The sequence below is a fragment of the Ischnura elegans genome, chromosome 2, assembly GCF_921293095.1.
Source record: "Ischnura elegans chromosome 2, ioIscEleg1.1, whole genome shotgun sequence".
Lineage (NCBI taxonomy): Eukaryota > Metazoa > Arthropoda > Insecta > Odonata > Coenagrionidae > Ischnura > Ischnura elegans.
The window spans coordinates 80278583-80306063 of NC_060247.1; the positions used below are offsets into that span (position 1 = coordinate 80278583).

Below are 27481 nucleotides of genomic sequence, written 5' to 3' on the forward strand. Positions count from 1 at the left end.
AGGCGTGATGGTATCATGACGGCGTAATTACGAAGTCTAAATTTGGGAGGGGAACACATACTTAGCCAGAGAGTGGTAGGGATTCAAAATGCTCGAGTTTGTAGATGGGGTATAGAGTTTAATATTTTAAGTGAAGGGCCCCGCACTGAAGGTTCGCCCCTAGCCCCGCACCTGCTAGCACCGTCACTGATATAGTCAGTAGGAAGGATCATATGTTACCTTTGCTTAAATATAACGTATTATTTTTCTAGATGCTTGCAGCTTCAAGAGAACTTCACAAATTCTTCCATGACTGCAAAGATGTGCTTGGACGGGTATTGGAGAAGCAGCATGCTATGTCTGATGAACTTGGTCGGGATGCTGGTTCAGTATCAGCCCTCCAGCGAAAGCACCAAAACTTCCTTCAAGATTTGCTGACTCTTCAGTCTCAGGTAAAAAATATCATCTGCCAGAAAAATGAAGAAAGAAGTTAGACGTGTTGTAGTCTACAACTTGCATAGTATGTAGTAATTAAAATTTTACTGTCTAATTTTCTCATCTGCTTCATGGTTACATTCACTATTCTAAAATAAATCTATGGATAACTATGTTAAGTCCTTAATTTGTTGAAGATACTTATTTGTACCTAATCAGAATTTTACAGATTTATTCATTACCAGTATTTATTTTTTTTATTGTGTTCTAGTGGAAAAATAGTACATAATTGAAATTTTATTGGTTATAAAACGAAGGTTGTTAAAATTATTTTCTTGGAGGTAAAAACTCCTATTCATATTTCTTTCAAAGCTCTGAAAATATTAGAGCACTTCTGGCTTTGCATATAGTGCTAGTTTTCAGTATTCTTGTGGAAAAGGGAGTCTGGCCATCACTCGGTTATCTTTTTGAAATACTTTCCAATGACTTCCTTCGAAAGTATATAATTTCATTGATACCATTGGTGGTATTAATTTTTTCCTGGCCAAGCCACAGTAGAAAAATCTGTTTATTAAGAAAATGCCTTGAATTTTATCACAGTAAATTTGAAAATAGTGTCAATACTAGTAATATCGAAGAGGTAAAGGGTATTTTATGACATGCTTGATCATGCCATCCATTCAATGAGTTTTAGCTAAGCTTGAGTTTTGTAACAATTTTTGATCCTCCTGTTGATACTTCTTTTTTAAGTCTCTACAGATCTTCTGGTAAACAACTCTTAATAGAAATTGTTGTATTTATTTTCCAGATTCAGCAAATACAGGAAGACTCGGCTAAGTTGCAGGCATCATATGCTGGTGACAAAGCGAAAGAAATTACCAATCGAGAGGGCGAAGTAGTTAGTGCATGGAAACAACTTCAAGCCATATGTGATGCCCGCAAGCAGAAACTGGCGGACACTGGTGACCTGTACAAATTCTTCAACATGGTGCGCACGTTAATGCTGTGGATGGATGATGTAGTACGACAGATGAATACCTCCGAAAAGCCTAGGTGAGAAAAAATTTGTATTATTTCTCGAACTCATTGATTTTGTTTTGTGAACTGATATTACATATTTCTCTTGATTGGAGTGATGATGATTTTGAAGGTCCTCTCAAGGTTATTTTTTTATCATTGTGATTTGGGAAATTATGTCCATTGACTTATATCCTCATTAGGGAGCCTAGTTTTTTCTCTACCTTAGCTGATGGGGGATGGGGAAAAAGTATGGAATAGGGAGAAGTGGCTTAAAGCGATATATTCTCAGCTAAATTAAGGGATTACTAATTTGTACTGGTTGTATAATGTTTTTTTTCTCTGTATATATCCTGTTTTGAATTTTCAGGGATGTGAGTGGTGTGGAACTTCTAATGAACAACCATCAAAGTTTGAAAGCTGAAATTGATGCCCGGGAAGACAACTTTTCAGCATGTATATCCCTTGGAAAAGAACTTCTCTCAAGAAATCATTATGCATCAAATGAGGTTAGTATCTATGTCAGTGGGTTGGGGAGTTTATCTTGGGAAAAACTATCCCATTATCCATGAATTTCCAGGATTTTAAACTGGTTTTTTTAATGATTTTGATGCAGATGATTCATAACTGAAATGTTATGATAATTTTTGGCTACGTACATAGTTTATTTTTAATAGTTATAATTATGCAGAAGATTAAAAATGATTGCTTTGGAATTGTTTAAAGTGATAAATTATCCTGCAGAACTGCAATTGAAGTTTTGCTTGCAGTTTATTTTATTTTTAGAATCAATGCTATTTCTTCTTGTTTGTCCTGTAACAATGAAATTATCTCTTCATGTCATCAATGTATTGAATAGCCATGCACCACCGAACCATAGCCAGAGGCGGATTAAAAGGGGGAGGGTTTTACTTGGGAGAATGCTCCTCTTTCCAGGGGGTGTTCCATACTTCCTGAACCCATTTCATTACCCCTTCCCCCCAAATTTAATGCTGAATCCGCCCTGTCCATAGCAGAACAGTTTTATAATTTTGCATATCATATACCAGCTGAAGATTGGAAATGTATTCGAGGGAAAGATTTTAAGTAGGGGAGTGAAGGGAAAAGAGAGAACATATGGATAGAATTAAGCCTAATTATTATTAATTTTTATGCTGTGGTGAAGGAGGAAATGTGAGGTGGGAAGGGAGGACAGTTCATGGAGATAATCATAACATACCATATGAACTTAACCACAAACAAAGTAATAATGCATAAATTGAGTACACAAGTACACTCTTTCACATAAGACCATGGTATTTATTGGAAGCTACCTAAAATCGATATTGAGCTGCTGTCTTAATTCATGAATTGAAGAGGTGGTGATTTGAAGATAATATTTCTGCAACTTTGTTTGCACATGTGTGAATAAATATTTAAAAGGAAATTATCTGTAATTATCTAATGTTATATTGCCTTGTTGAGCTTTAACAGTTTTGCTGCGCCATATCTGTATACCTGTAAATTTTGAGAAGATTAAATGAAGTTCAATTGAGTATATGATATTCTTTGATACATAGTGAAATTAATTAAATAATATCTGATTAGTGTTAGTACATAAAGTAGTGAAGGTGAAAGCAGAGGTATTGGTATCCAGTGGTGACGTGAAGTTGGTTTTGATTTCTATAAATTTCGTTTTGTTTCAGATTAAGGAAAAATTGGTGTCACTCACAAATCAAAGGAACTCATTACTGGATAGGTGGGAAGAACGATGGGAGAACCTCCAACTCAGTAAGTGGAATTTCCTCTTCCTTTTGAGGTTTATAAGGCTTCTGGCCAGAAGATGATACACTGTATTGGAGGATACCAGTTGCAACTGAATAAGTTATTGTGGAACTAGCTAAGTTTTATTCTTTCCTGACAGTTGTTAAATTAATTACTCGGAGGATTAATTCTTTATTGCTCAGAAAAATTCCTTCTTTCTGCTTCTGGTGTTGTTTTGTCAGAAATAATCTCAAAACTAATTTTTAATGTGGTTATTATGATCATCAAGGAAAGTGATTGGAACTGAGAATTGATGGGAAATTTTTGAAATAATCAGTCCAAATCGAATACAATTGGCAACAGTTGTTATCTTTGCTGTAACAATTTTCCTTATACATACTTAAACTTGAGTCCAAAATGATGGCTGTGTTATGCTCATGACTTTTTAGCCTCTCTCACGTACAATATGATCTGAATATTATATCTTATTTCAGTTTTGGAGGTTTACCAATTTGCCAGGGACGCAGCTGTGGCTGAAGCATGGTTAATAGCCCAAGAGCCGTACCTAATGAGTCAAGAATTAGGGGTAAGTATCTTAACGTCAACTTTGTAATGAATGCCACTGGCTCTCTTAAGATGAATTGATTTATATATAACCTCTTTTCTTTTTTATTTGAAGAAAACAGTCTTTGCTCAGTCAAAGCTGACTAGAGATAAATTTGCCTGAAATCAATGGCTATATATTTCAAAGGGTGAAGATATTTTAACTGTTTTGTAAGCATGTATTTTGGCATATCTGTTAAAGCTGCCTTAGCCATAAAAAATGAATTCTCATGTAAATTGGCCTTTAGTTGTTTAATAATTTCAGATTTTAATAGATCTAGTGTTGAATAATTAAAATACTGCATTTTTTTTACTGAATATTAATTTGAAATTACAAAAATTATAGTTTGATTATTATTTGTCTTAAATGGTATATTTTTCCCCTTTAGCACACAATTGATGAAGTTGAAAATCTAATTAAGAAGCACGAGGCCTTTGAAAAATCAGCTGCTGCTCAAGAAGAGAGATTTGGAGCATTGGAGAGGTTAACCACGGTAAGTTTCTCCAAATCATTGCTATTTCTAATAATAATTTAATTTTATAACTTATTCGTATTTTTACATCACTTACCTTTAAATGTATGAATAGTTTATTTAATTAATCATAGACTTTTACAGCATAAGTTACCAACTTTTACATTGGTACTCCATAATTTTTCTCATTTGTTGCAATCAAGATGTTTTTAATTTTGAAGGTTTATTCAGCTATGAAAACTTCACATTTGGTTGAGATCACAGATCTTTGAGATATACTCATTATCATAGCATTTTGGTAAACAATTCAAAAACCATCATGTAGTACAGCTTGTGGAATACCCTTGGGGATTTTGATTTAAGTATAATGGCTTCATCTGAATTTTCTTTTACTCTTAAATTTAATGATGTATTATTATGTAGTGTTGTATTCTTATGCGCCTGATCAACGTTAAGATTGGTAACAAGTTGCTGCATGAAAGTTAGGTTCAGCATTGTTCTGATGTCGATTGAGGAACAACTTAGATGACTCGTCCACTTGTAGCAGTAATTAAAAATTAAATTTCTACTGTTAAAATATTGAGTAACCTGTTATTTCGATGTAGTTGCTGTCTAAAGAAATGTAATTAGGATTCAAGTATGTACTTCATGGATAATTAGCTAGCTTTTTGGTTGCAAAACTTATCTCAACTGCTATTACATTGGAAAAAAACATGGAATTTTGTAAAAGAAAAATTCAATTTGGATACAAAATTAAGAAATACATTCTTAATGAAATGTTATCAGATCAGCTGTCTAGTCCTGTAATTTTTTTTATTTGCATTTCATTGACGTAATGAACAGGAAAAAATTAATTTTGTTGAAAAAGTTGTTTTAGCTGTGCTTAAAAATTTTGTCTGTTATTGATGGTTTAAATGTAGTAATATAAGTTTCTATTTGGTTCTGTGAAAATTACTGTGGCTACTGCCTAGTGATTCTCGATAGGGTTACTTCATGAATACGTTTTTGCGTTACTTTTTCTCAAGCTCTGTAAGTTTCCTTGTTTTGAAGTGCATTTCTTTTTAATTATTTTAGAATTTCTCATTTGAAACTTTAATATGACAAGATGTTCTCAATGAATGCTTCTATGTGCATTCATGTAAAACATTTAAATACTTACTTAGGTTGAGACAGAATAATGCTGAACCAAATTAATATTGTGTGACTACTGTCCCATTCTTGTATGTTGAAGGATTGAATTTGAAAAAATATAATGTTATTACCCTTTGATCATTGTTATCCTTAGTTCCACCATCATTTCATTACTCATTAGTGCTCATTTTCCAAGCTATCACCTGCACTTGTAAATCATGACGTATATCTTGATAAAAATAGAAATCAGCAGTGCCCTTATTTCACGAATTTTACTCCCAATTGGCACTATTAACATGCTTGGTAGCTCGATGTGTCAACTCATACAAATGGATGATGTTAGGACTACATGCAACTTTGTATTTCCTCACCTTTTGCCATGAAGCTGGAATTGCGAGAGCAAGGGAAGAGATTGGGGCTGACTGATGAACAACAGCACTCTCTGTACTATGGAGAGCGATATTACCCATATTCCGAAGAACCGGTGACTGACTGATCTCTCTCTTAGTGCCTACTAACTTATTTTTCATTTTTATTTTCTCTTTGGTCTTTCTCATGACTAAAATGCTGAGTTTGTGTTTATCATTAACCCTTAACTAGGTATAATGAAAAAATAGTATTGCCTAGCATAGGCCATTCATATTACTTGTCATAATTGCCTAACCTGTATTAGAGACGTGGAAAATTAATAAGTAATCACAGCAAATGCTGTTATGAACTTAGACTTTATCTTCAGTACTTTTGAATAGCCTATAATAATTTTGAGTGCAAAAAGTATCATTCTATCTTCAGTAATAATATTCAATAGTCAATGGTAAAGATTTGCATCATAGTTATTGCATAGTAGACCCATGATAGCAAAGTTTTTATCATATGTTTGGTCTATGGATTTTTTTAAAAGTGAATTTAGGCTTAGTGAACAGTCTGCTTTAATGATTGACACTTCATATTACAATAATGCAATGGGAAAAAAACAAATGTAAAAGTGTCTTAGCATGCAGATCAACATTTCAAAAAAATTCCATTAGTATTTAGCAAGTAGTGAATTCTATAAACTACCTTAAGAATTGAAAAGTTGGGGCCTGACTTTCTTTTGACTGAGTAGCCTCACTGTTTCAGCTGTTAAAGTAATTATTTGAGGGAAACCGTAATTGTGATGAAAAGGTAGCTGCTCTGTGACACATGGGAGGCGGGCATTGAAAAATGTTTTTGTTGGGAGTATTGTTTGATATTCATGAAAATTTGTTTAATGATTGAAGTCACAACCTTTCCAAGAGGCTATGTGCTGCAACTATAATTGACATAGTAACCTGAATCTATGAATTTTGTTTTCCAGTAGGTGCTACTATTAAAGTTGCATACTATGCTAAATCCTCACTTAGGGTTTTGTAGGGATGTATGTATATTTATAAGATGGGGTGGGGGCCTAAAAATAACCTGACTGAATTTGCCGTTTGCAATGCTGTTGTAGTCTGGGGCAGATTTAGGGAGTTGAAAGGGGTCTTGACCAAAAAATAGTGTATCAAAATTTAAAAAAATTTATTTAGTTCAGTAGTTTTTGTATCCCTGTAAAGGAGTTAAGGGAATACATATATGTGCATTAGGTGTGCATGACTACAAGTCCCAAGCGTGAGTGAAGTTTGAGTTGTATTTATTGTAGGTCGTCATACTTCCTACTGTAAGAAATGAGCTCAAAAATAAAATAAGCTGTGTCCCAACTCGTCAGGCATTAGGGAGCATGGATTTGGGTGCTTAAAATTTAGATGGCTTACCCAAAAGGGAGCATGAGTTAGGAATTCATTATGCAGGTACATATTTAAAAAAGTTTCACACATGAGAACACCCCTCTCCCCCTAAGGTATTCCATACTCCCTAGACCGTTGTCATAACGCTCCCCCTCCCAAATTTGATGCTGAATCCCCCCCTGGTTGTAGTTGAAGTTTCGTCTTTATAGTTTCTAAGCAACTCCTGAGAATGTTCTAGTGGCACCTCTTGAAATGATTATGGAGGTGTGATATTTCAATCTCTAGGACTTTCTTCAAATATTAGCTAATTGAGAACAGATTACAGCGATGAAATTTTGTTTTTCACGTAGTAGTAGTGAATTGGATGGTGACCTAGTGCAAGTTTTCAGTTTAGTTAAAATATGACTTGGAAAAAACTTTGGTTAAGTGGTATGTATTTGCGGTTAAAACATTGGTACTTGTCTATTGAAGAAATTCAACCTGTACACTGGTCTTCCATATGCAGAATTGATGAAAACGTGTCACTCTTGTATGTGAAAGCACAGCAGATAAACATTTGGTCTTATATGTTGCTAGATCCAACTCATTTCATCCTAGAGTTAGCTAATTGTGTTGTTGGTTGGTTCTTCCACCATGATTCTTCAGATAATTATTGGCAAAAACTTGCATGACACAATTTCATCTCTACCCCTCTAATCATATCTTGCACCCTGTGATTTTTTTCTGTTCCTTTGTATGAAATTTAATCCGTAAGGTAAAGGTATTCCATAGGTTAAATCAAAATTGAAGGCAACACTGAATGCCATCTCAAATGATAATGACAAAAGTTGTTTTGACCTGGGAAAAGCATTTGAACTACATGATGTGTAGAGTTTTCAAACTGTGCTTCAAATGTGACTAGCATCTATATAGCAAAGATATTCCACTTTTTTAAATCATGTCTGGTTATTTTTGGGTCTCCTCTTGTATTGGCTTCCTTTATTGTTGAAGTGCACCCCTCGACTTCCGAATTTCGATCTGAGAAACTCATAAAAATGCTGCTTCCTGTAGTTGACAAACTCTTATGGAATTTATCATCACAAACCCCTTGTTAAGGGTTGAAACTAATGAAAGCTCACTCATGCATATAGTATTATCATTACCTACTTGCACTTAAGATACGAAAATTTTGACTTATAATTAAATTAACTAATAATTTTATCTCTACTTTAATGACTACCTGTGTTTTTGTGTGATATAAATATTCACTGATGTGCTTTTGGTATACATTTGGTTGATGTTACATTATGTGTTATTATTAGTGTCTTCTTATTAACCTTAGATTTGTGGTTGTAATTTTGGAAAGCCTCAAAATATCTTAATTTGAAAAATAGCTGCTCTGTAGTGAATGTCAGTATTAATTAATCAATAAGTCATTTTTTGAGGCTTTTACTTCTGTTTTGTGTGATTGCACACACATGCATGCAGTTTTTGATTAATTTATTTTCCTGCTCAATTTTTTGTGTCATTGACTTTTTTATCTGGGGAATTTCTACTTAGGGTAATATTGTTATAATTAGTCAAATGAAAGGAGTATGTCTGCCATTTAAGCCAGTTTTATTTAATATTAGAGCATGTGGCACTTTGTTTGTTGAGTTTTTATTGGTTATATGTTGCTTGGTGGTTTCGGCTTAAGCATATTCAATAGTGTACTTTGAATTTTTTTAACTTTTTTAATTAACTTTCATTTTTTTTAAACATGCAATGTATTATTGTGCATTACAGTCCCCTGGCTTTGGTCAATTCATGGTCGTAAAATTTGAGGCTAATAAATTAAACTATTTTTGAATCTTTGATAAGCTGATAATGCTGAAAGTAAGATGAAATAAAAATAAGCCTTTTTTATATTTACCATAATTACTTTGTCACATCAATATTCAAAAGATCTTCAATATTTCTTTAGGAATAATCTATCAAACAGATTTAGTCCCTCTTTTGGGTATTTCATGAGATATTTTTCATTTTTGTTTTATGCATTCATTTATAAGCCATTGTGATGTAAAATTTATGAAAAACATTTCAGTATAAATTTTTGGTGACATCATTTTTTTTAAGGGCAAGGCCTTATTTCAAGACATGATATCTTTACTGCTCTTTATTCCTCTCTTTTATTTCCTCCTTGGTGGGCAATCGGGGGTAGAGCCAACTTGGCATCACTTGTCTTTTATTTCTAGAACTACTAGGAACTGCTGCTTGACTTTATTTCACAATGCACCTCATTGCATTTTCCATAAAATCCTCGTGTATGGCTGTTTTTTCACTGATATTAAGTCAGGGAAATAATAAAAATTCAGACTGGAAATCAGGAAAATAGAAAATTGAAAGTTAGAATGAACCCTTAATTGTTGCTGGTAAACTGAACTGGCTGGTAAATATTATTTTACCTGCATTGTGTTTAATCTTTTTCCTTGTAGCCTCAAAGATCAATTTGCACTGTACATATTCAGTGTGACATTAAATTACTAGGTGTTGGTTAGGCTATGATAGAGAGAGAGAACTTTGAGGAGCTAGTGATTTTATTTTGCTTAGCACTAATTATTTTGGCTAAATGTGGAATGTTGTATTTTCTTAACTGTCTAATGGAGAAGCAATTTAGATCAGTAGGATGTAGAATTAGATAAATTAGTGGTTTCTTGGTGTTTACTAATTGTGTTTTTAATTTTTTTCTGCATGATGTTTTGTTTTTTTGTTTGGGTTGTGGCAAATGCATGATAAGAAATACTTTATGATGTCTATAGCATGAGCAGAGATCTATGAATTCTGGATCGGAAGGACGTTATCATTTTTGGAACCTGGATGTTGAGCCATTGCGTGCATCATACACCAATCTTTGCCTGAGAGAAGATGTCCTAAAAAGGCTGTCCACTGGGTATCCTGGTGAATATCTTGTAAATGGGAAGGGATCTGAAGATTTGTATGCTGGCTCATTGTTATTGGGCAGTGGTGGACAGTGGACAATTGAAGAGACTGTGCGATATTTAATATTTGGCTCAGTCCTACCAAGAAAACCTCGAAGGCCAAAGAAACTGGTTACGTCCACTGGGACACGGATATATCGCCAAGGGGATCGCATATTTTCCAAAAAGGTGACCATTGGAGAGGGTGGGAAGAAGCGCTCTTTCCTCTGGGATACTGATTGGAAGAAATCAAATCCAAACAGTCCAAGCCCAGTATCTCCTTCAGCAAATTTTGAATTCTGTATGGCAAAGACATCAGCTCATCCTGTCCTTCACTCAAATCCAGATTCCTCTCATGTCTACCGTCAACTTGTCAGTGACTCCAGAGCAACCTTGAATGGCTCGACATTACCTCACTTGGATGGGGAGATAGAGCCCATTGGCCTAGAGTCACCCAAAGTGCTATACAAAGGAAGGCATGGTGTCACTGTTGACATCTCCTCCAAATCTAAGAAAGTACTTCACAATTCCAGAAAGAGTAGCCAAAGCAGCAGCAGTAGTAATAGTAGTAGTTCAAGTAGTAGTAGTAGCTCCAGTAGTTGTGATAGTCGTGATGCTTCTCCAGGGAGAAAGAAGTCTCATAGAAAGGGTGCTTTGGATCTATCTCTAGCCCATAGTGTGAAGGTATGTATTGTGGCATGCAGCTGTCTGATAATCGCTGCTTCAGCAGTTTCTCAGCTTCAAGGCACATCTGCTATTTTAAGTTGTTATGTAGCTGAATTTAAAGGCAGTATTACTCCAGATATGGAAATGTTTTCCTGCTCAGATTGGAAATGGTTTTCGGTCTCAAGTTAACTATGAAAATATTGTGGGTCATGAAAAAGCACTCACATTCTGCCTATTCTTGATTTGGGAGAATATCATACCATGAGAAATTAGCTGGTATTTATTGGGAAAAAATTCCTTTCGTGCTGTTTTAAGTGAAAATTTCAGCTTTTTGTTTCGGGGAAAAAAACTTGTGTGGAGTTTCATGAAATTAGGAGATATTGGCATGTTACATTTTGCTTCATAAAAGTTGTGGATGCATTAATGATTGCTTATCAGCTTGCATGTGTTGCATGGGAAAGTTAGGAAGAGCTTTGGATGTGTTCCCCAGACGCATGCTGAATTTTGTGGCTATAGCTTTTTGAGGCATGATTTCTTTAATCATCATGATTTTCAGATGCCAATGGCTAATGTTTCCAAGAGTGACCATTACATAATTCTATTCCAGTTTGAGCTGAAGGAGTTGAAGAGGAGACAAGAGGAAGAGGAGAGGAAGCGACAGGAAGAACTTGCTGCCAAACAAACTCCTCCTGTTAGCTCTCCGGAGGAGCAGCCAAGTGATAGGTTTGTTGCTTCTTTCTCAAAATTTTTCTCCGCTTCCCCTCAGTTTTTCCCTGAATTGCTGTAGATGTGGATTCATTGTCATCAACATCATTATTCTTATTGCATCGGTGAAGAGTTGCCGGTGACCATTCACAGTAGCTAAATTTTTTGATCCACAGCATTGCGTATCCATAGATGAGATATGATGAAGAATTTAATAGATGATCTAACTGGTGTTGAAACTGATTGATGGTTTGAACAATGCTTAATTTTGGCCATCATTGCACTAAGGCACGTCTCCGGGAAAATTTGGAAACTATGCCAGTTGAAGTTAAAGTGAATTTTCTCATCCAGGACGAGTTGTTTGCCGGGCTGCATCTGTAGCAAGGCAGCTAGCTTCTAGAATACTTACACTCAGCATTTTAGATAAACGTACCGTTTTCTTCGAGTTAAGTCAGAAAAATACGTTTGGAGTACCAAATTGTTTCTTTATGACACTGTTTTGAAAAATACAATCCTTCTGACGGTTGAATATAAAATGTGAAGCTGTGACTTCATGTCAGCTGTGACTTTATTGTATATTAATGTTACTATTGTATATTGAGTCCATGTTAAGAATTCTCTACTGAACTCTAATATCCCGCCACCATTTCAAACATTGCACTAACTTGCCAATCATTTAAATGGAGGGGAATTGCACGAATTAATTTTCTTAACCCTTTCGAGATGGCGGAGTTTTCGTCTTAGCATGACTGCTGTACTGAGCCCCAAGAGACTCTTCTTCCTCGTGGTACGGAGCAATTTTGGAGTACATTCGTTAAGAAGGGTCTCGCGGAACCTTTTTCGACCCTTCCCCGCTGGGACTCCGCATTCTCTCGGACTCCGAGAGTAGTTGTGCTCCCTCCTTTCCGGGTTTACGACCATATCTGCTGCATTGGTTCGCGGTCAACTTATGTATTGGTTATATGTATTTAGCAAATGGATAATTGTTGCTTGCACGTAAATTGCAGACTTTGAATTGAATTCCTCATTTTTTTCTGAGTATTGTCAAATTTTAAAGGAAGTTCTAAGGTCAATATTAACGCATTTAATGCAGCAACAATTCCATGTGGATGTTTATACATAACTCGAGATATAAGTTAATATTTATCGTAGAATTTCGTTTAAAAATTGTAAACGCTGCTCAAAAGACAAATAATTCAATTCTTAGTTTATTTTTTATGAGAAATGAACAAATATTTACCTATTTCGATAACTGACTAGATAAACAATTGTACGACCGCTGTCCCTTACCGCTAAGAGGGGTTATAAAAGACGAGGGGTCCGGGTACCTGCTCCCGGATTCCGAGGGTAAATCCTAAACCCCGCAGGGTTGGGTCCCAAGACAAAGACGACGTAAACCCGCGACCCTCCTAAAAGGGGGAGAGCTAGAAAATGTATATTTTCGGCTTTAGTTCTCCTGGCCAGGAAAATCTCACACGTAAATATACGGCCGTCGTCTCCCGGGTCAGGAAACGTCCACACGTATATATACGTGTATAGTAGGGAAAAGGTTAAATGGAATGAGTTTTATCTTCTATATTTTGATGGTTAAGTTCCGCCACACTACATTGAAGAAAGTTCTCATGTTATCTATGGAATTATTCCAGGATTGATGGGGCAGCCTCACCAGAAGCTGAGCAGGTGCATGTTAATGGAGAGAAAGATGCAGCCGCTGAACACCATGAAGGTAACATGCCTGGTTGGGCTATGGTTTTCATTAGCAAACTGGTTAAAAATATATTTTTAATTAAATTCCATCTCTTGAAGCTGCGTCATTGAGGTATCAGCCATTTTAAAAGTTAAAGCTTGTATTGTTTATAGTTTTGGAATTTTAATGGGCTCCTATTTCAGACAAGCAACTCAAATTCAATTTTCATCATCATACTAGAGATTAAAATTGGATTTGAGTGTTTATTGGATAAAATTCTGTAAATTTTACATGAATTTTACCTCATCCAGTTGCAATACTTCAAAACATAGATTTGAAGGAGCACTTGCTGGTGTGCTCATAAATGATAACGAGTTAAGAAAATAAAAAGCTCTGATAAAGATGAAAGTCGACTAAATTATAGTTTTTCTTAATTTTATTTAACAAATCTATTAACTCGGAATAAGTATACTAATGCTTATGCTTGGGGCATAATAACACAAATTGATAACGCACACATGATTACTTTTACAGTTCATGAATTATTAGGAGAGCCACAGAGATATGTTGTATTCTCATTCTTCTATTGTATGCATCACCATAGTATTCTTTGAAGGTAATTTAGGAAAAATAAATTATATTTATTTCACACAACACTTGCCAATTTTAGTCTCAGTGTAAATGAGAAACCACATATCTATGCATGTATTATTTAAGACTTTTTTATCTAAAAAAAATGCTCATTAGAGTATAAATTACTTGTAAATGTTACCAACTACATATTTATTAGAAATAAATTGCCTAATTATAGGGTATTTCGGAATACCATTCAGTTCTCAGTCCAGTATAGTGCTAATCATATATCGTAATAGATCCCGAACAGATGATTTATAAATACAAATAACCCATTCATGTGATATTTTTTAGCAGTTTTAACCTTCATTTTTGTACATAGAACAATTAATGGTGCAGCGTAACCCCAGTGTATTGTGTGACCTGTTATGCTTCTGCTCACAATATTTTTATAGCAGAAAGTTTTCAAAGCTGTAATTTAATCCTATTACTCTAATTGCAAGTTATCATAGGATCTGAAAATCCTTCATGTTGTCCTCATATGGAAAGTTTGCTTCATTTTTTAAATTCCAGTAATAATATTCTCTTAGGCATTAAACCTTGAGTGAAAATCAATTATGACACAGGAGTCCTCACTGTGCGAAGTATTTACGTTATTAAAATCAAGTAGAACTTGGTTTTAGAGTATATTAAATTACACCAATAAAATGTAATGGGAAAACGTCTTAATTGTAAAATTTACATCTAACCCTAATTTGCTAATAATATTATCACAATTAATGAGTAAAATTTTGGACATATGTTTGAGATAGTTTCATTCATTTTGTATTACTCAATTCCTCAAAAGTAACTGTGTTTCAATCAATATATTTTGCATATGAAAATTATGATAACTTTATCATTTTAGACCTAGACTTACGTAGTTATTATGTATCACTAAATTTTGATCAAAAATTTGATTTTATTCATTGATATTACTACCTGTAATTCCATTAGCTTTGTTTAGCTCCCTGGTGTCATTTGTGCTAACTGTATTTCGGTATTTTTCTTTAGATGTATTATATCAGGTTGAACATTTCCTAAGCATGATGCTCTGGTGGTAGGATCATATTATTATTTTCCAACTCTTAATAATTACCTCTAGGATTTATATTTCAAAACATAGACTCAACACCATGGAAATGTTTTGCAGGTTTCAATGTCTTAGTATCTGTGTATATATGATACAATAGTTATAAATATAATGTAGTCTTTGAATCATGAATGCAATAATGATGTCATTGCCAGACCCTCAGTTGAGGGTAGACTTTTTTGAACAGCGAATGATCCCATTACGGTTATTATATTTCATTTTGGTAGACAATTGAACTTTTGAAAGATTTCAATGTTATATAATTGTTATATATTCATTGGCAATCATCGATGTATTTTTCTTCCTCATAGGAAAACCCACTAAAATCGCTGGCACATTAATTGCGTATGCTTGGTTTCGTTAATGGTAGGACCCTCTTCGCTTCTATAGCATTGGGGTGTTTTTCCCTCGTCCCGTCCCTTCCCAGAGGCGTCGACAGGCTCCTATCGCGGCGGTGCCTCTTTTCCTTTTTCCTTCCTCTCCAGCCCCTCCCCGGGTGATCGGGCGTATAAGCCTCTGGCTTGGTTCCCGGCCCCGGTGTGTTGTATCCTTCGAATGGTTCGCCCAGAAACCTCATACTCTCTGTCCCTCTCATTGGCAATCTAAAATTTTCTCCTTATTGTTTAACTACTGTTTGTACTTGTTTAATTTTAAATGTAGCGTATCTTGCCTACCATTGAATTGATACTAAATAGTAATTTCTGCCAAGGTAGGAAGCTACATAGTTACCTTTTTATAGAAAGTAGTGTCCTTTCCATAAACCCCCCATGTGCCCTAAGCAATTTAAATTGAATTAATCAAATAAATATTTTCTTACACCTTTTTAGTTTTGTCTGGAATTGTTAAAAAAATTTATTAGCATTTGCAGTAGTGGCAAATGTACTGCATATTTCCTACCTTCTTAAGGAATCATGCTGTTTTATGGTTTTTAGGTTGATATTATTAATGCATTCATGTCAAATGTCAGTGCGTAACTGGTGTGGTGTGATTATGTGACAAATATGCTTTTCTGAGGATTAGGGAGTCATCCATTATTTCCTTGAAGTGCATGCCAGCCATTTTGATGGGTACTAACAGGTCCTGATGTAGATAGTGCACTGTATAGTCAACTTGACAAATTTTAATCAGTTGTAGTTGTCTTGAAAATATATGGATGTCTTCAAACTTCAATTAATACTAGGGAATGGTTAAAATTAAGGTTTCTCAGGGTGAAACAATTCCCTTTTTATGGTATTTGAATATTGTTATTTGTTTTATAAACTTGTTTTTTCCTGTCCTTTCATTGTACCTCCACAAAATTTTGCTGCTATTAATGAACAGGTGTTTTTAGCCATGGGGGAGGATTAGCCGTTTGCTGGAATGATACCTGCAATTGTTTGTGGGTATATATTATTTTTTGTGTGAAAAAACATTTCACAAAATCACCTTCCACAACTTTGAAAATAATGTAGTAAATACTGCATCCACTACTGGATGAATAACAGTTATTAAGGATCATGAAATTGAATTTCAAGATCAATTATTTGTCTCTTCCAAATTTTTTTAAAAGGGACGGCATGGGGCGTCATGTTTAGAAAAAATCATGAACCAATTGGCTCTTTTCTAAATCCTAAAAATGACCATGACCTTAAGGGACGAATTCCAGAAAATGATGCTATAGGCTATGTGAGAACAAAATTCTCCTTAGTCGAGTCCCGAAAGAACATCAACAGAAATATTGCATGTATCTTGATGAAAGTACAGTAGATTCCGGTTAATTGGGACATATCAGGACTTTTGCACTTTGCCCCAATTAAGCGGCTGCCCCAATTAGGCGAACTATCCTGCATATGGGCATAAACAAACGTTGAAATAATAGAGAGAAGACTAAAGAATGTTTATAATGCAACATAAGTTTATTCAACTATTAATTTGATTAATAAATCAGCGAGCTTAGTTAATTTAATATAATTTTTAAGAATTATAACAATTTAGCCAAAAATATTTTTCACAGCCTCAGGCGACGCTGAATGAATGTCTTTTACTAAGTCCTATTAATGAAAAGTCCTATCCTCTTGCGGATAGTATAACAACAAGAGCTTTCAAAATAGGGGAAGAATAGGAAAATTTATGAAAAATAAGAGTAAATCAAAGGAGGAAAATATAAAAAAAATAGTATTCTGAAAACAAAATATTATAATTTCGTCACGAGCATAGAGTCTATGTCGCCGACTCATGGCCCGATAAAGCGGCATGCTGTCCTAATTAAGCGGAGAATACTCTAGGATATTCTTCTATTGGGTTCTGTTCTTCAAGATCTGCCCCAATTGAGCGGCTGCCCCAAGTAACCGGTGGACCCATTAAACGGAATCTACTGTATTAGTTTTTCTTTTGTTGTGTAAAATTTTGTGGAATTTTCCTCTTCTTAATCTTTTCCTAGAAGTTATTCAATTAGGATAAGGATACACTATTTTTTGCTTCTGTTGTGCATATGGTAAGGCTTCATGGGTTTTACACTAGGTTGTTGGTGAACGTAAACATTGAAAAAAGTCCTTTGTAACCCCTTCTCTGTGCTGTTGTTCATGATAACTTTCCTGACAAGCATGTTGCATGGTCACTCTCTCTTCTCTCTCTTTCTTTCCTCTGCCCTCAATTGGCTGGTTAGCTGCTCACCGCAAACCTTCCACAAAATTGGTGTCCCCAATTGAGAAGCCCAGTTCTCGGGAAGGTAGGTTTGCTAGACTTGAGAGTTTCTTTGTACTGAGCATTAGCAGTGGATGGAAGTACTCCATGATAGCAGCTTCAAGGCTCTTAGATGTTACTATTTTTTAAATAGGTGTGCAAATAAATGCAACCAAAATTAGCCAATACTGTTATTAGTAATCATGGAGTGACCAAGATTGTGGCATGAAATGCCTCAACTTTTTATTCTTATGGATCAAAGTAAGTAATTAAAGCATGGGATAACCAGAACTGGAAACTTCAGGCTTAAGTTGTAAGTCTTAGGGGCCTATTACGAACGAGCGGGCGGTACGCTACCGCCGGGCGGAGTTTTCGTTCGGTATACGGTATCATACCGCCCCTTGCGATTACGAATGGGACGGTCGGCAAGTCACCGCCGGGCGGAGAGTACGTGTCAGGGGGTCGGTAAGGAGCGATGCGGCGGAAGTGACGTTTGTATGAAAAATTCTGAGTTCCTTCAGCCCGAAAATGGTGTAGCCAATGGCAAGGGCGTGCGGTGTTCCAATTCCGCGGCAACTGTTCCTAGCAGACGAATATTTCGGCAAGAGTTGTTGGCAGTCGATAAAGACAATTAGTGGTATTAATGGATTAATACGGATGTGTCCTTCGTTAATTCACCTTAAAAGTTTGACAAATGAACGAATTTTGCTCCTCAATTCTTACTTATAGGATAAAAGTTTAATAAAACAATAATTAGCAGTGACTTGCGGAAGATATCATCAAAAAATCACGTATGAGCAGACGCAGGTCGTGACAAATTGCATTGCAGACCATCGAAAAATTACGATAGAAGTACTTTTAGGGCCAACGGGCAAGGTGAACCACCAATTCCATTAGAGCTTTGACCGAAATGCCCATTCTTAAAAAATATATGAAAATCCACCACGAATACTTAGCTGGAGAGCCTTAATCACAGACAATATGACACTCAACATCTGTGAAATGACAAAATATCTGTTGCTCTGCATTCCTTTCGTGTTAGTAACGGGGTTTGGAAACCTAATGCAAATTCAGAGAACAAGAAAGGCACTTTTAAAAATAATGAAAATAACTTTTTGGCTGTTATCTACGAAAAGCAATAGAGAATTAAAAAACACAAGATATTCACTTCTGGTTACAATAAAATTTTATTTCAATATAATGTGACAGAGTTTCACCATTTCTTTGGTTTAATCACGGGTACACAACCACAGCAAAACAGTCTGCCCACAATAAACATGTGAGATCGCGAATCGGTTCCGCGGCAATCTCACACACAGGCTACAACTTATTTCAATATTTCAGGTAAAATCCACAATCGATACAAGCTCACACCATTGTAAATAATGGTAAATAGGCAAATACGATCATCAAAAACTGGAAGTCAATACCATTCTTATATTCATCACGTAAACATTACAATCAAGAGCTCGCTATGATGAAAACAACTATTTAATCACTGATTTTAAGCCTCACATTATCCTACGCAAGTGGCACAGGTGACTTATCTCACTACAACTCCTTGGTACGAAATTGATATACTAGTATAAACAAATTTCACACATGGCTTTTAACTTGATAGCTTGATCATGAAATGTTATCTCTGCGGTGAATGACGAAGGTATAAACGCCACTGACAATCTTTACATTACTATCAGACACTTCTCGATAGCGTAAACCACTGTTTAAAAACCAACCACAATGGAACAGTGATAACTACCTACAGCTCTTGGCAGATGTTTGTCAACCTCGTCAAACTTTGTGCATTACAACCACTGGTACTGTGATTAACGGTAGTTGTCACATTGAAAATAACACTATTTTGAAACAAAAGATGTTCGTAGAAATCTCCAAGCAGCGAGCAAAAGTTACATTCACCTCACAATTCAAGCAGTTATAACGTTGACAATGACACTACTTTGGCACAGAAGATGTTCGTAGAAATCTCCAAGCAGCGAGCAACAGCTGTATTCACCATACAATACAAGCACAGGCAGTCCTTAACGACGAATTTTCCGGCACCTATGAAGAAATGGAAGATGTTTTTGCATATAAAAACACAGCGGAAATTAAAAAACATCCAAATTGTTCTAATTAAATAAATGAATGAGGGTCAACTTACAATCAACGTATCCATCTCCTACGGCCGTGGCTCAGACGGCTACAACGTTGTTATATGGGTATTATAAATTTTTTGTTCAACTGCTCCAGTCGGCTCCAGTTTTATATTTTATACGCTTACTCAGACATTAATATTATAAATAACACAAAATATGATAGCTTCCGAGTTTCTATCGTCGGATATTTTGTTTTAAAAACGCCAGCTCGACCCGAAAAATGTAAACAGACGTCCGCCATTAGGGGGTCGGTATCTCACCACCGGGGTAGCTGGCCGTGGTATCATACCGACCCCTAAGCCGTGGTATGATACCGACCGGTGGCCACTCGTAATCGCTCGGGGGCGGTAAACGCGCTTCGGGGCGGTATGATACCGCAGGCGGTATCTCACCGCATGCGGTAAGCCGTTCGTAATAGGCCTCTTAAGGTCAAATCTTCTTGGTGGGAGTTATGAATAATTATACAAATTTCAAGAAAGTGATCTCTGTTGATTTGTGTGCTTCATTACTTTGGCTTCCAATTTTAGGACCTAAAATGTAATTAAAAAGTGTTCAAAACACACTTTGAAAGTGTGCAATGATACTATACCTCAACTTGGTTGCATTGATTTGACTTTGCCACGCATAGTTTTGCAGGTTATTTTGATCGTGTGTTCATTTTTGAGATAAAATTCATGTTTGATGCAATTTTTCTGCAATAGTGATGACTTTGTTTAGAGCTTTATTTGTGAATTGTGTTGGTGATTTTTTTTCTTATGCACCATTTCTTACCAATACCTTTTGTGATGTTTCTTGCAGGACTCAAAGTGTTAACTATTGGTGATGGTGTGGTGATGGTCCTTTCACTATTTTCCCGTGTATGCTTTAATGTTCTCTTTCTTCCAATGCTTAGACTTAGTTCAGGATGATGACATTGCTTCAATTTCATGATGGTGACCTGGCTAATGATGCCACCTCAAATTTCCTTTTTCATATATATATATATATATATTTCTTCTAGCTTTTCAGCATTTTAAGCCTATCTTTAAGCTCTCTTACCCTTTGTCTCTCTAATATATTTAAGTGAACCTATCTCACTGAAGGATTTTATGCTACTTACACCAAAATGTTTTCTTTTATGACTCTGTCATTGATAGTAATTATTTGTCTGTGGTGACTTATGTCCTATGCCTGTGTGTTTGCTTTAACATTTTCTTAAGGTCAAAACTATTGCTGGTATTTTATTACATCAATTGTCAGTATAATTTAATAATAGTTATTTTTTTCATAATATCTTCAGTTATGGTAAAAATTTAATGTGCCATCAGTTTGTGAAATTATTGTATCTTAGGAAACTTTGTAGCTCAGGGAGAACATAATTTAATAGGCGCTAATCATTGCTGCAAAGTAACTCATACGTGGTAACTCATTTTTTGTAAATAAAAAAGTGTAATGCTTGTTAAATACACCTATTCAACTATCAAACGCAAAATTTATGCCCTTTTTGACTGTAATTCACCTTTACATCAAGGATTTGCTGTAGTATAGTTTCTATAAATGGTGTGTCGATCAATTATAGCTGAATTTCTATTCATTTACTTTGTCAAATTTTAGTCTCCTCTCATCTCAAATAAGTATGATTTGTGGTAAGTGCATATAAACACCTCTAGTATTGATCATATTATAGTTGCTGTCATTCAGTAGGTTGAACTTAGATAGCCTATTGTAGCGGCTTAGTCATCACCATTTATTAGATACCAATTGCAGTAATGATTTCATATAGATAGAGTTCTTCTATTGATGAACTTGAATTTATGGCACAAATATTATCAGTTTACTGAAAGTATTGTATCTTACAAACAATTGAGATTGCCTAATCGCCATCTTCAGATGTTTATAAACCTCAAGTCATGACGTACAATTGTGGGATGTGGTTAAGTATTTCTCACGCTCACAGGATTGTTAAAATTAAAAACTTTTGGGTTATGCCGCCGTGTCAATTTTTGGGTGGCCCCAATGTTTCCTCACCGATGCTGGTCGCTTTCTCAAGGGATTCTGATGATTTGGCAATGAGAGGATTTTACAACTGCAAACAATGGCTTTATCAGTCACCATTATTAACATATTTTGGCTTTCATTGAAAATTTTGTTCGTTTGGTGTTTTAATGAAAAGAATCCATTACTCTTATGCATACCTGCATTTTTATTCTGTTCCTTCTAACTTAAACATGTAATGGGTTTGTAATTTTAATTTATTCCAATTTTATTTTAATGGTGTGTTCTTCCCTCCACCTTCTGCAATGCTTATTGTAACTGTCTAATACGCACTTTTTTCTGCATAATTATTTCTAATGAAATTTTACTATATTATCAGTCAACCAAGACCTTGACTAAGGTAGTTATCTCTTAAGGCTTATCAGTGGTTATTGTGTGATTATGCTTCCCGTGGATCTTTACGCATATTTTACCATTGGAATAACTAGCGTTAACTCATTTCATTTAAAATCCTGGTAAGTTTAATTAATTTTTAATGAATATAATACCATAGGTTCCTGTATCATTATTTTTTAGAATACTATTTAAGAGCATGGCAAGAAGAGCATTAAATTTCTCAAAATTTCTCTAAGTATTGAACATTGTAATCATTTCATTTTTCTTTGCATTGAATGTGAAATCGTGACATTTTCACTTAATATGAATTGAAGTATACCTAAACTAGTCACGGTGATAACTTTATGGAGTCACCCATAAAGCACAAATTTTTCGAAAATTATGCAGAGAAAGAATCATTCACCTTGCTAAGGATTGGAACCCAGATCCTGGTTTAAATTTCTACAGAGAGGAAAGACGCCTCGGTAGCTTAACTGGCTAAAGCACTCGACTGGAAAATGGAGGATCTGGGTTTGAATCCTAGTCAAGGAAAATGATTTTTTTCTCTGTGGAATTTTCACACTCTTGAGTATGAATTTGATCTGCCCTCTTAATTAATGATTTTTTTTCTGGCCTTAAAAATTTACTAATTATTTAATACCCAAGAATTGCATGCTAATGATTACAAGTGCACTTTATTTACATTTTCAAGGGAGTTTCTACAGATAATGAATTCCGAATGAATGGTTTTATGAATTTGTATTTATTTGTGCTGTGAACTTGATAGAGACATCTGTTATCTGTATGAATTTTGTGTTTTAATTCAATTTAAATTGAATGAAACATTTGGTATGATTCCAAGCTATGCTGTTAGTCAGTGGATTATGCATTTTATAATATCAAGCAAAGGATTTTTATCCTCATAATGTCTTTAATTATTACAAGTTATTCTACCAAATGTTGAATTTTTTCTTTGGTGCGGGTAAGTGAGTGGAAAAATGTGTTACCATGGCCAAATTTGCCTTTTTTTCGTATTTCAGTTCTCATACTCTTTGCGACTGATTTAAATTTCTTTTTCTGGTTTTAAAAGTTAAAATTAACAGTTTTTTTTATTTTTATTTTTATTTACTTAGCTTGATGTTGGTTTAATGAAATGCTTGGTCCTCTATTTGCTCATGATTTTTTGTTATGAATATCCTATGAAAGTATATTTTTATCAAGCCATTTTATGATGATATTCTATTTGCAAAATGATTGTGTGTTGTAAATACTATTTCCCCTGCATTCAATAGGATTATGCTATGCATCTCAGCTGTAATGTCTAAGTGGCACTCAATGCATCCATGCTTTCAAAGAAAAATACTTAAGTATAAATATGAGAAGATCTGATCCTGCTAATTTTTTTGAGCATGAATGATGCTAAATTTGAATGCAATAAGATCCAATAGTAAGCTGCATGTGACATGAAAGTGTTGCAAACATTCTTGTAGATTTTTTGAGTTGCTGCATGATGCTAATTTGTCTGCTGTTTGGCTGCATGCCTCCTCCCCAACTGATGAATCTCTTGTAGTGCATGAAAGTCTGCCTGCGTCCCCCACTGGTACCAAAGCATCGGATCCACACAGCCCACGATCCCCCACATCCTTTTCGGGAGACAGTCTACCTGACTCTCCAAATGTGTCGGCTCCTTCAAGTAAGTACTCCTATGATCTGGCATATTGTGCTTGATCCGTAGACTTTTACCTAATTACTGCATAAAATATTATATGGATTTGACCAAAAGTGTCATTATATCATTTATGCTTAAATATTGCTATTCCTGTCTTTTAAGCCCTCAATATGACTTCATTATTTTAGTGCTTAAAAATAACTATATTCATCCTTGTGTTGGGCAACTTCAAATCAATTTTTTTTAAAGTGATTAAGTTGTAAGAGTGTTCATTGGCTCTATTAAGAATATATTTAGGTAATTTAAAAGTCAGCCATTTCAATATTTACCATCAATTAATTCAGCGATTCTCGTAACTCTCTATGGTCTGCAGCTCATTTCTGAGAGCGGTCACATTAAATCATGTCATAGAATTTTTATTTAGGGTTATAGTTTAGGATTCAAATGGTATTCAGGATTTTATATTCAAACAGTGAAAATCAGTCATTTGGAGAATTTTTTATTAATCTGCATGGTGCAGAATGCATGATATTCCAGGTATTTAGTGATGGAATATTGTATATACACTACCTAGATCTACCTGCATGAGGTGTAGATTTTAGAACTGAATGTATTCGGCTATTGGATTCCTAATGTGACCTGTGAAGTTTAACGAGGTAGCACCAAATTATTGCAGTATAGGCCGGTTGTTGTCCTTGCTAATGTAGACTTATTATGCATGTAAATCATTGTTTTGAATAGTTCCTTGGCTATCCGTCATGAATTTGAGTCCCACACTCAATAAATGGGGCTTAAGCTGTGTAAAGATGAATGATTTCAATAAATTCCTCATAGTTTTATTTTTGTATCCTCTTCTGGAAAAATCCTTTCAGCTACTCTTTTGATCAAGGTGTAGACTGCTGTGTTAGAAGTTTGTGTTTAATACTAAGAAAAAAATTAATTCTCCCAAATGTTGAAAGTTTACTTGCTGTGTTTGAATGAATACTCAAAGACAGTTACTATGTAGTGTCTTCCATTCATTAGGGGATAGAAAGGGGGAAAAACCCTCAGGAATATTTTAGAATAGTGAAATGTAATCCACCATTCAGTCTTAAGAGTAGGGGGCGTTAAAAGGAATTGTCCCCCATTCACTCACCCTAAATGCCACCACTAGGTCTGGGGGTGCTGATGGGAGTGATGTTAATAGTAGTGGGGAGAAAGTTTCACTTAGATTCTTCATCTATTATCTCTAGTTTACCACTTCACTGTCACCCTGTGGGGCTGAATTACAGGCAGGGTGAATTCAAAAGTATCAGCGTGACTGGGAATGTGTGACGGACAGCATTATCAGAGGAAAATTTCCTCTGTTAGCTTAGTAGATGGATCTAAGTTTCAGCAAGTTGTCATTATCAAGGTTGTTTTGCTTTCTCCTGAAGTATCCTGCAGTAAATGTCTTGGTTGAGCATTTACGTATGCAGCAACTAATTCTTTTGATGAATGTATTACATTCGTGTTATTATAGCCTGTCTTGTAAGTTTGAAATAGTTTTATCATCATGGTGATGGCTTTGTTATACTTCCATTGTGTAAGTAGTTTTTTACAATAGGGTAGATGTTTTAGCATTATTATTTTACTTTTTAATCTTTAGCTAAAATATTAAGATTTCAGCTAAATAGTAATGTTGAATTTTAAGTGCAAGAAAAGCATTCTATTTATTTGTAACCCTATTTTGCATTCTGCCACTATCCATTTCAGCCAAGTTAAAAAATAATTTCTGCGTTGATTATGCATGGGATGGTTTTTAAAACAAACTATTAGGAAGTATGTGCTACTTTAGTTTTTATCCTTTGTAATCTGATAGGGCCATGAACAGAAGTTATTGTAATGCAATTGCAGTAATTACAATTAAATCTTCTTGGGTTTCCTAAGAAGAGTATAATATATTGTTATTTACTTGTTTTGATTGGGAGACTTTCAATAAAGATAAGCATTGGTATCCATCGTGTAGACCCTAACTCGGTTAGTCACTGTTGTTAGATAAATCCACCAGAATAATTCAATGGATCCTTCCTTAATTACAGATCATACTTTCAATGTTTACACTAGTCCATAATAAAAGCTTTTAGTCATTATATAGTGGCTAATAGTAAGAATATAGTTATAGGGCATGTTCAACATAACTTTGACCTTTCAAGCATCAATATTTTTAAAAATAAGATGGATGAATAAGGTCCACTGCTAGAAGTACTAAGTTGATAAGATCTATCAAGTATGAATCACTTTGTGTCTAGTAATTACGTATCATACTTATTTGTAACTGGTACAATTATCACTTGAGGAGCATTGCTCTGAAAATAGTTTAATATTGCAGCCACAGCATTTTTATATTTATGAATGTAAAATGAAATGTTGTTTAGCCCCATCCCTTGGGAAGGAGTACAAGAAGAAAGATCGAGCCCGCTCAAAGTCCCCATTCCGCAGTTTTCGATGGAAGAAGTCCAAGTCCCCACCGTCAACATTACCAGGGAGTGCCAGCGATGATGAATCAAACCTGGAGAGGGCTGCTGGTAAGCCTATCAAATGCATTTCCTAGAAACGCCTGGGATGGAGGATTCTCTTATCTTCAACTGGAAGGGGTAGCAAGAATTGTGGTGGAGGACACTTTCTCTTAAATCATTAGAGCTACACTAATCCCTAGGCCTCTCATTATTCTTCATTTAGCCTCAAATATAGATCCAGTGCTGGCATCTTCTTAGGGAAGAAGAGGTGTGTTGTGTTCTCTCAAAACTTCTCTCTTGATCAGAATTGGCTATTTTTCTTTATTCCTGAAAGCCTTCACTGTGGATATTGTCCATCATGTGGGAGTATTAAGAAAATGTGACCCTGATCCATCGTTGGAAATGGAGATGTGCGGTTTTTTTTGCATGATTCATTGTTCTAGGAAGCACAAATGGTTTGTGGAAGCACTGAAAGGTTTTGATAATATTATTTATTTTTGAAATGATGTGTTTTATGGATGAAATTTTTGTAGATCAAGTAGTTCCTAGGAATGCTCTCACATGACACAGTTCTCAGGCATGAGCTCTTTGATTCCTGATTTTCTGTGTTTGCATGAATTGACTTGGGATAATTCCTTTTTATCTTCATCAGGGAGGATTTACTTGCTGTTTCAAGAATTATATTATGTAATTAATTATTATAAAATCACCACACTGTCACCAATTTTAAGTGCTTCTGGGTTTTGAATCCATTTCTTTAGTTAATTTTTCTATCCATCTTATGGGCAAGAATTTTCTACATTTATGTATTTTATTCGCATTAACTTCAGAGCGACCAACTTCTGGCGCAGGTGAAGAGGACCAAATTGAAGGTGCATTAGTAAGGAAACACGAATGGGAATCAATAAATAAGAAGGCAACTAACAGGTTTGTATTTAATTTTCTCTGATTTGGCTCTTATTTAATGTAAAATCCCCTTAGTAATTATTTTCTCTTTTATTTTTTGTACATGGTGACAATAGAGGTTGATTGATTAATAGAATCTTTCTCAGTATACCGTATTTCTCTGAATATAGTCCCCCCCCTAATTTTGAGGCTTGAGTCTCAGGAAAAAATTTAAAAAATGGGTTTGAATATAGTCCCCCCTTTACTTTTACCATGGGCATTTTTGGGAAAAAAGGGGGGGACTGTATTCAGACAAATGCGGTATATTTTACAGATAAAGAATCAATGCCGACCGGTTTCATTATGCCATTACTTTTAAATGTCATTTTTTCTGAGATAAATCCTATTTCTGATGCTAATGATGACCACAGTAAACTATCTGTTTTAGTGAGGAATATG

At 35.1% G+C, this 27481-nt stretch overlaps 1 protein-coding gene across 9 annotated transcripts in view; it reads left to right on the forward strand.

Annotated features, from left to right (window-relative positions):
• LOC124154044 (spectrin beta chain) overlaps window positions 1-27481 on the forward strand; it is a 217393-nt gene that overhangs the window by 177339 nt on the left and 12573 nt on the right. For 3 of the 9 annotated variants that reach the window (XM_046527527.1, XM_046527528.1, XM_046527529.1), the window contains 12 exons: window positions 252-431; window positions 1223-1467; window positions 1802-1940; window positions 3117-3201; window positions 3669-3760; window positions 4167-4271; window positions 9904-10746; window positions 11336-11451; window positions 13080-13159; window positions 23562-23684; window positions 26057-26206; window positions 26968-27064. In XM_046527527.1, the coding sequence (XP_046383483.1) occupies window positions 252-431; window positions 1223-1467; window positions 1802-1940; window positions 3117-3201; window positions 3669-3760; window positions 4167-4271; window positions 9904-10746; window positions 11336-11451; window positions 13080-13159; window positions 23562-23684; window positions 26057-26206; window positions 26968-27064 (2255 nt within the window). Of the gene's footprint in view, window positions 1-251; window positions 432-1222; window positions 1468-1801; window positions 1941-3116; window positions 3202-3668; window positions 3761-4166; window positions 4272-5766; window positions 5866-9903; window positions 10747-11335; window positions 11452-13079; window positions 13160-17469; window positions 17533-23561; window positions 23685-26056; window positions 26207-26967; window positions 27065-27481 lie in introns of all 9 variants that reach the window. The other 6 variants (XM_046527534.1, XM_046527531.1, XM_046527530.1 and 3 more) reach the window with 6 other exon arrangements.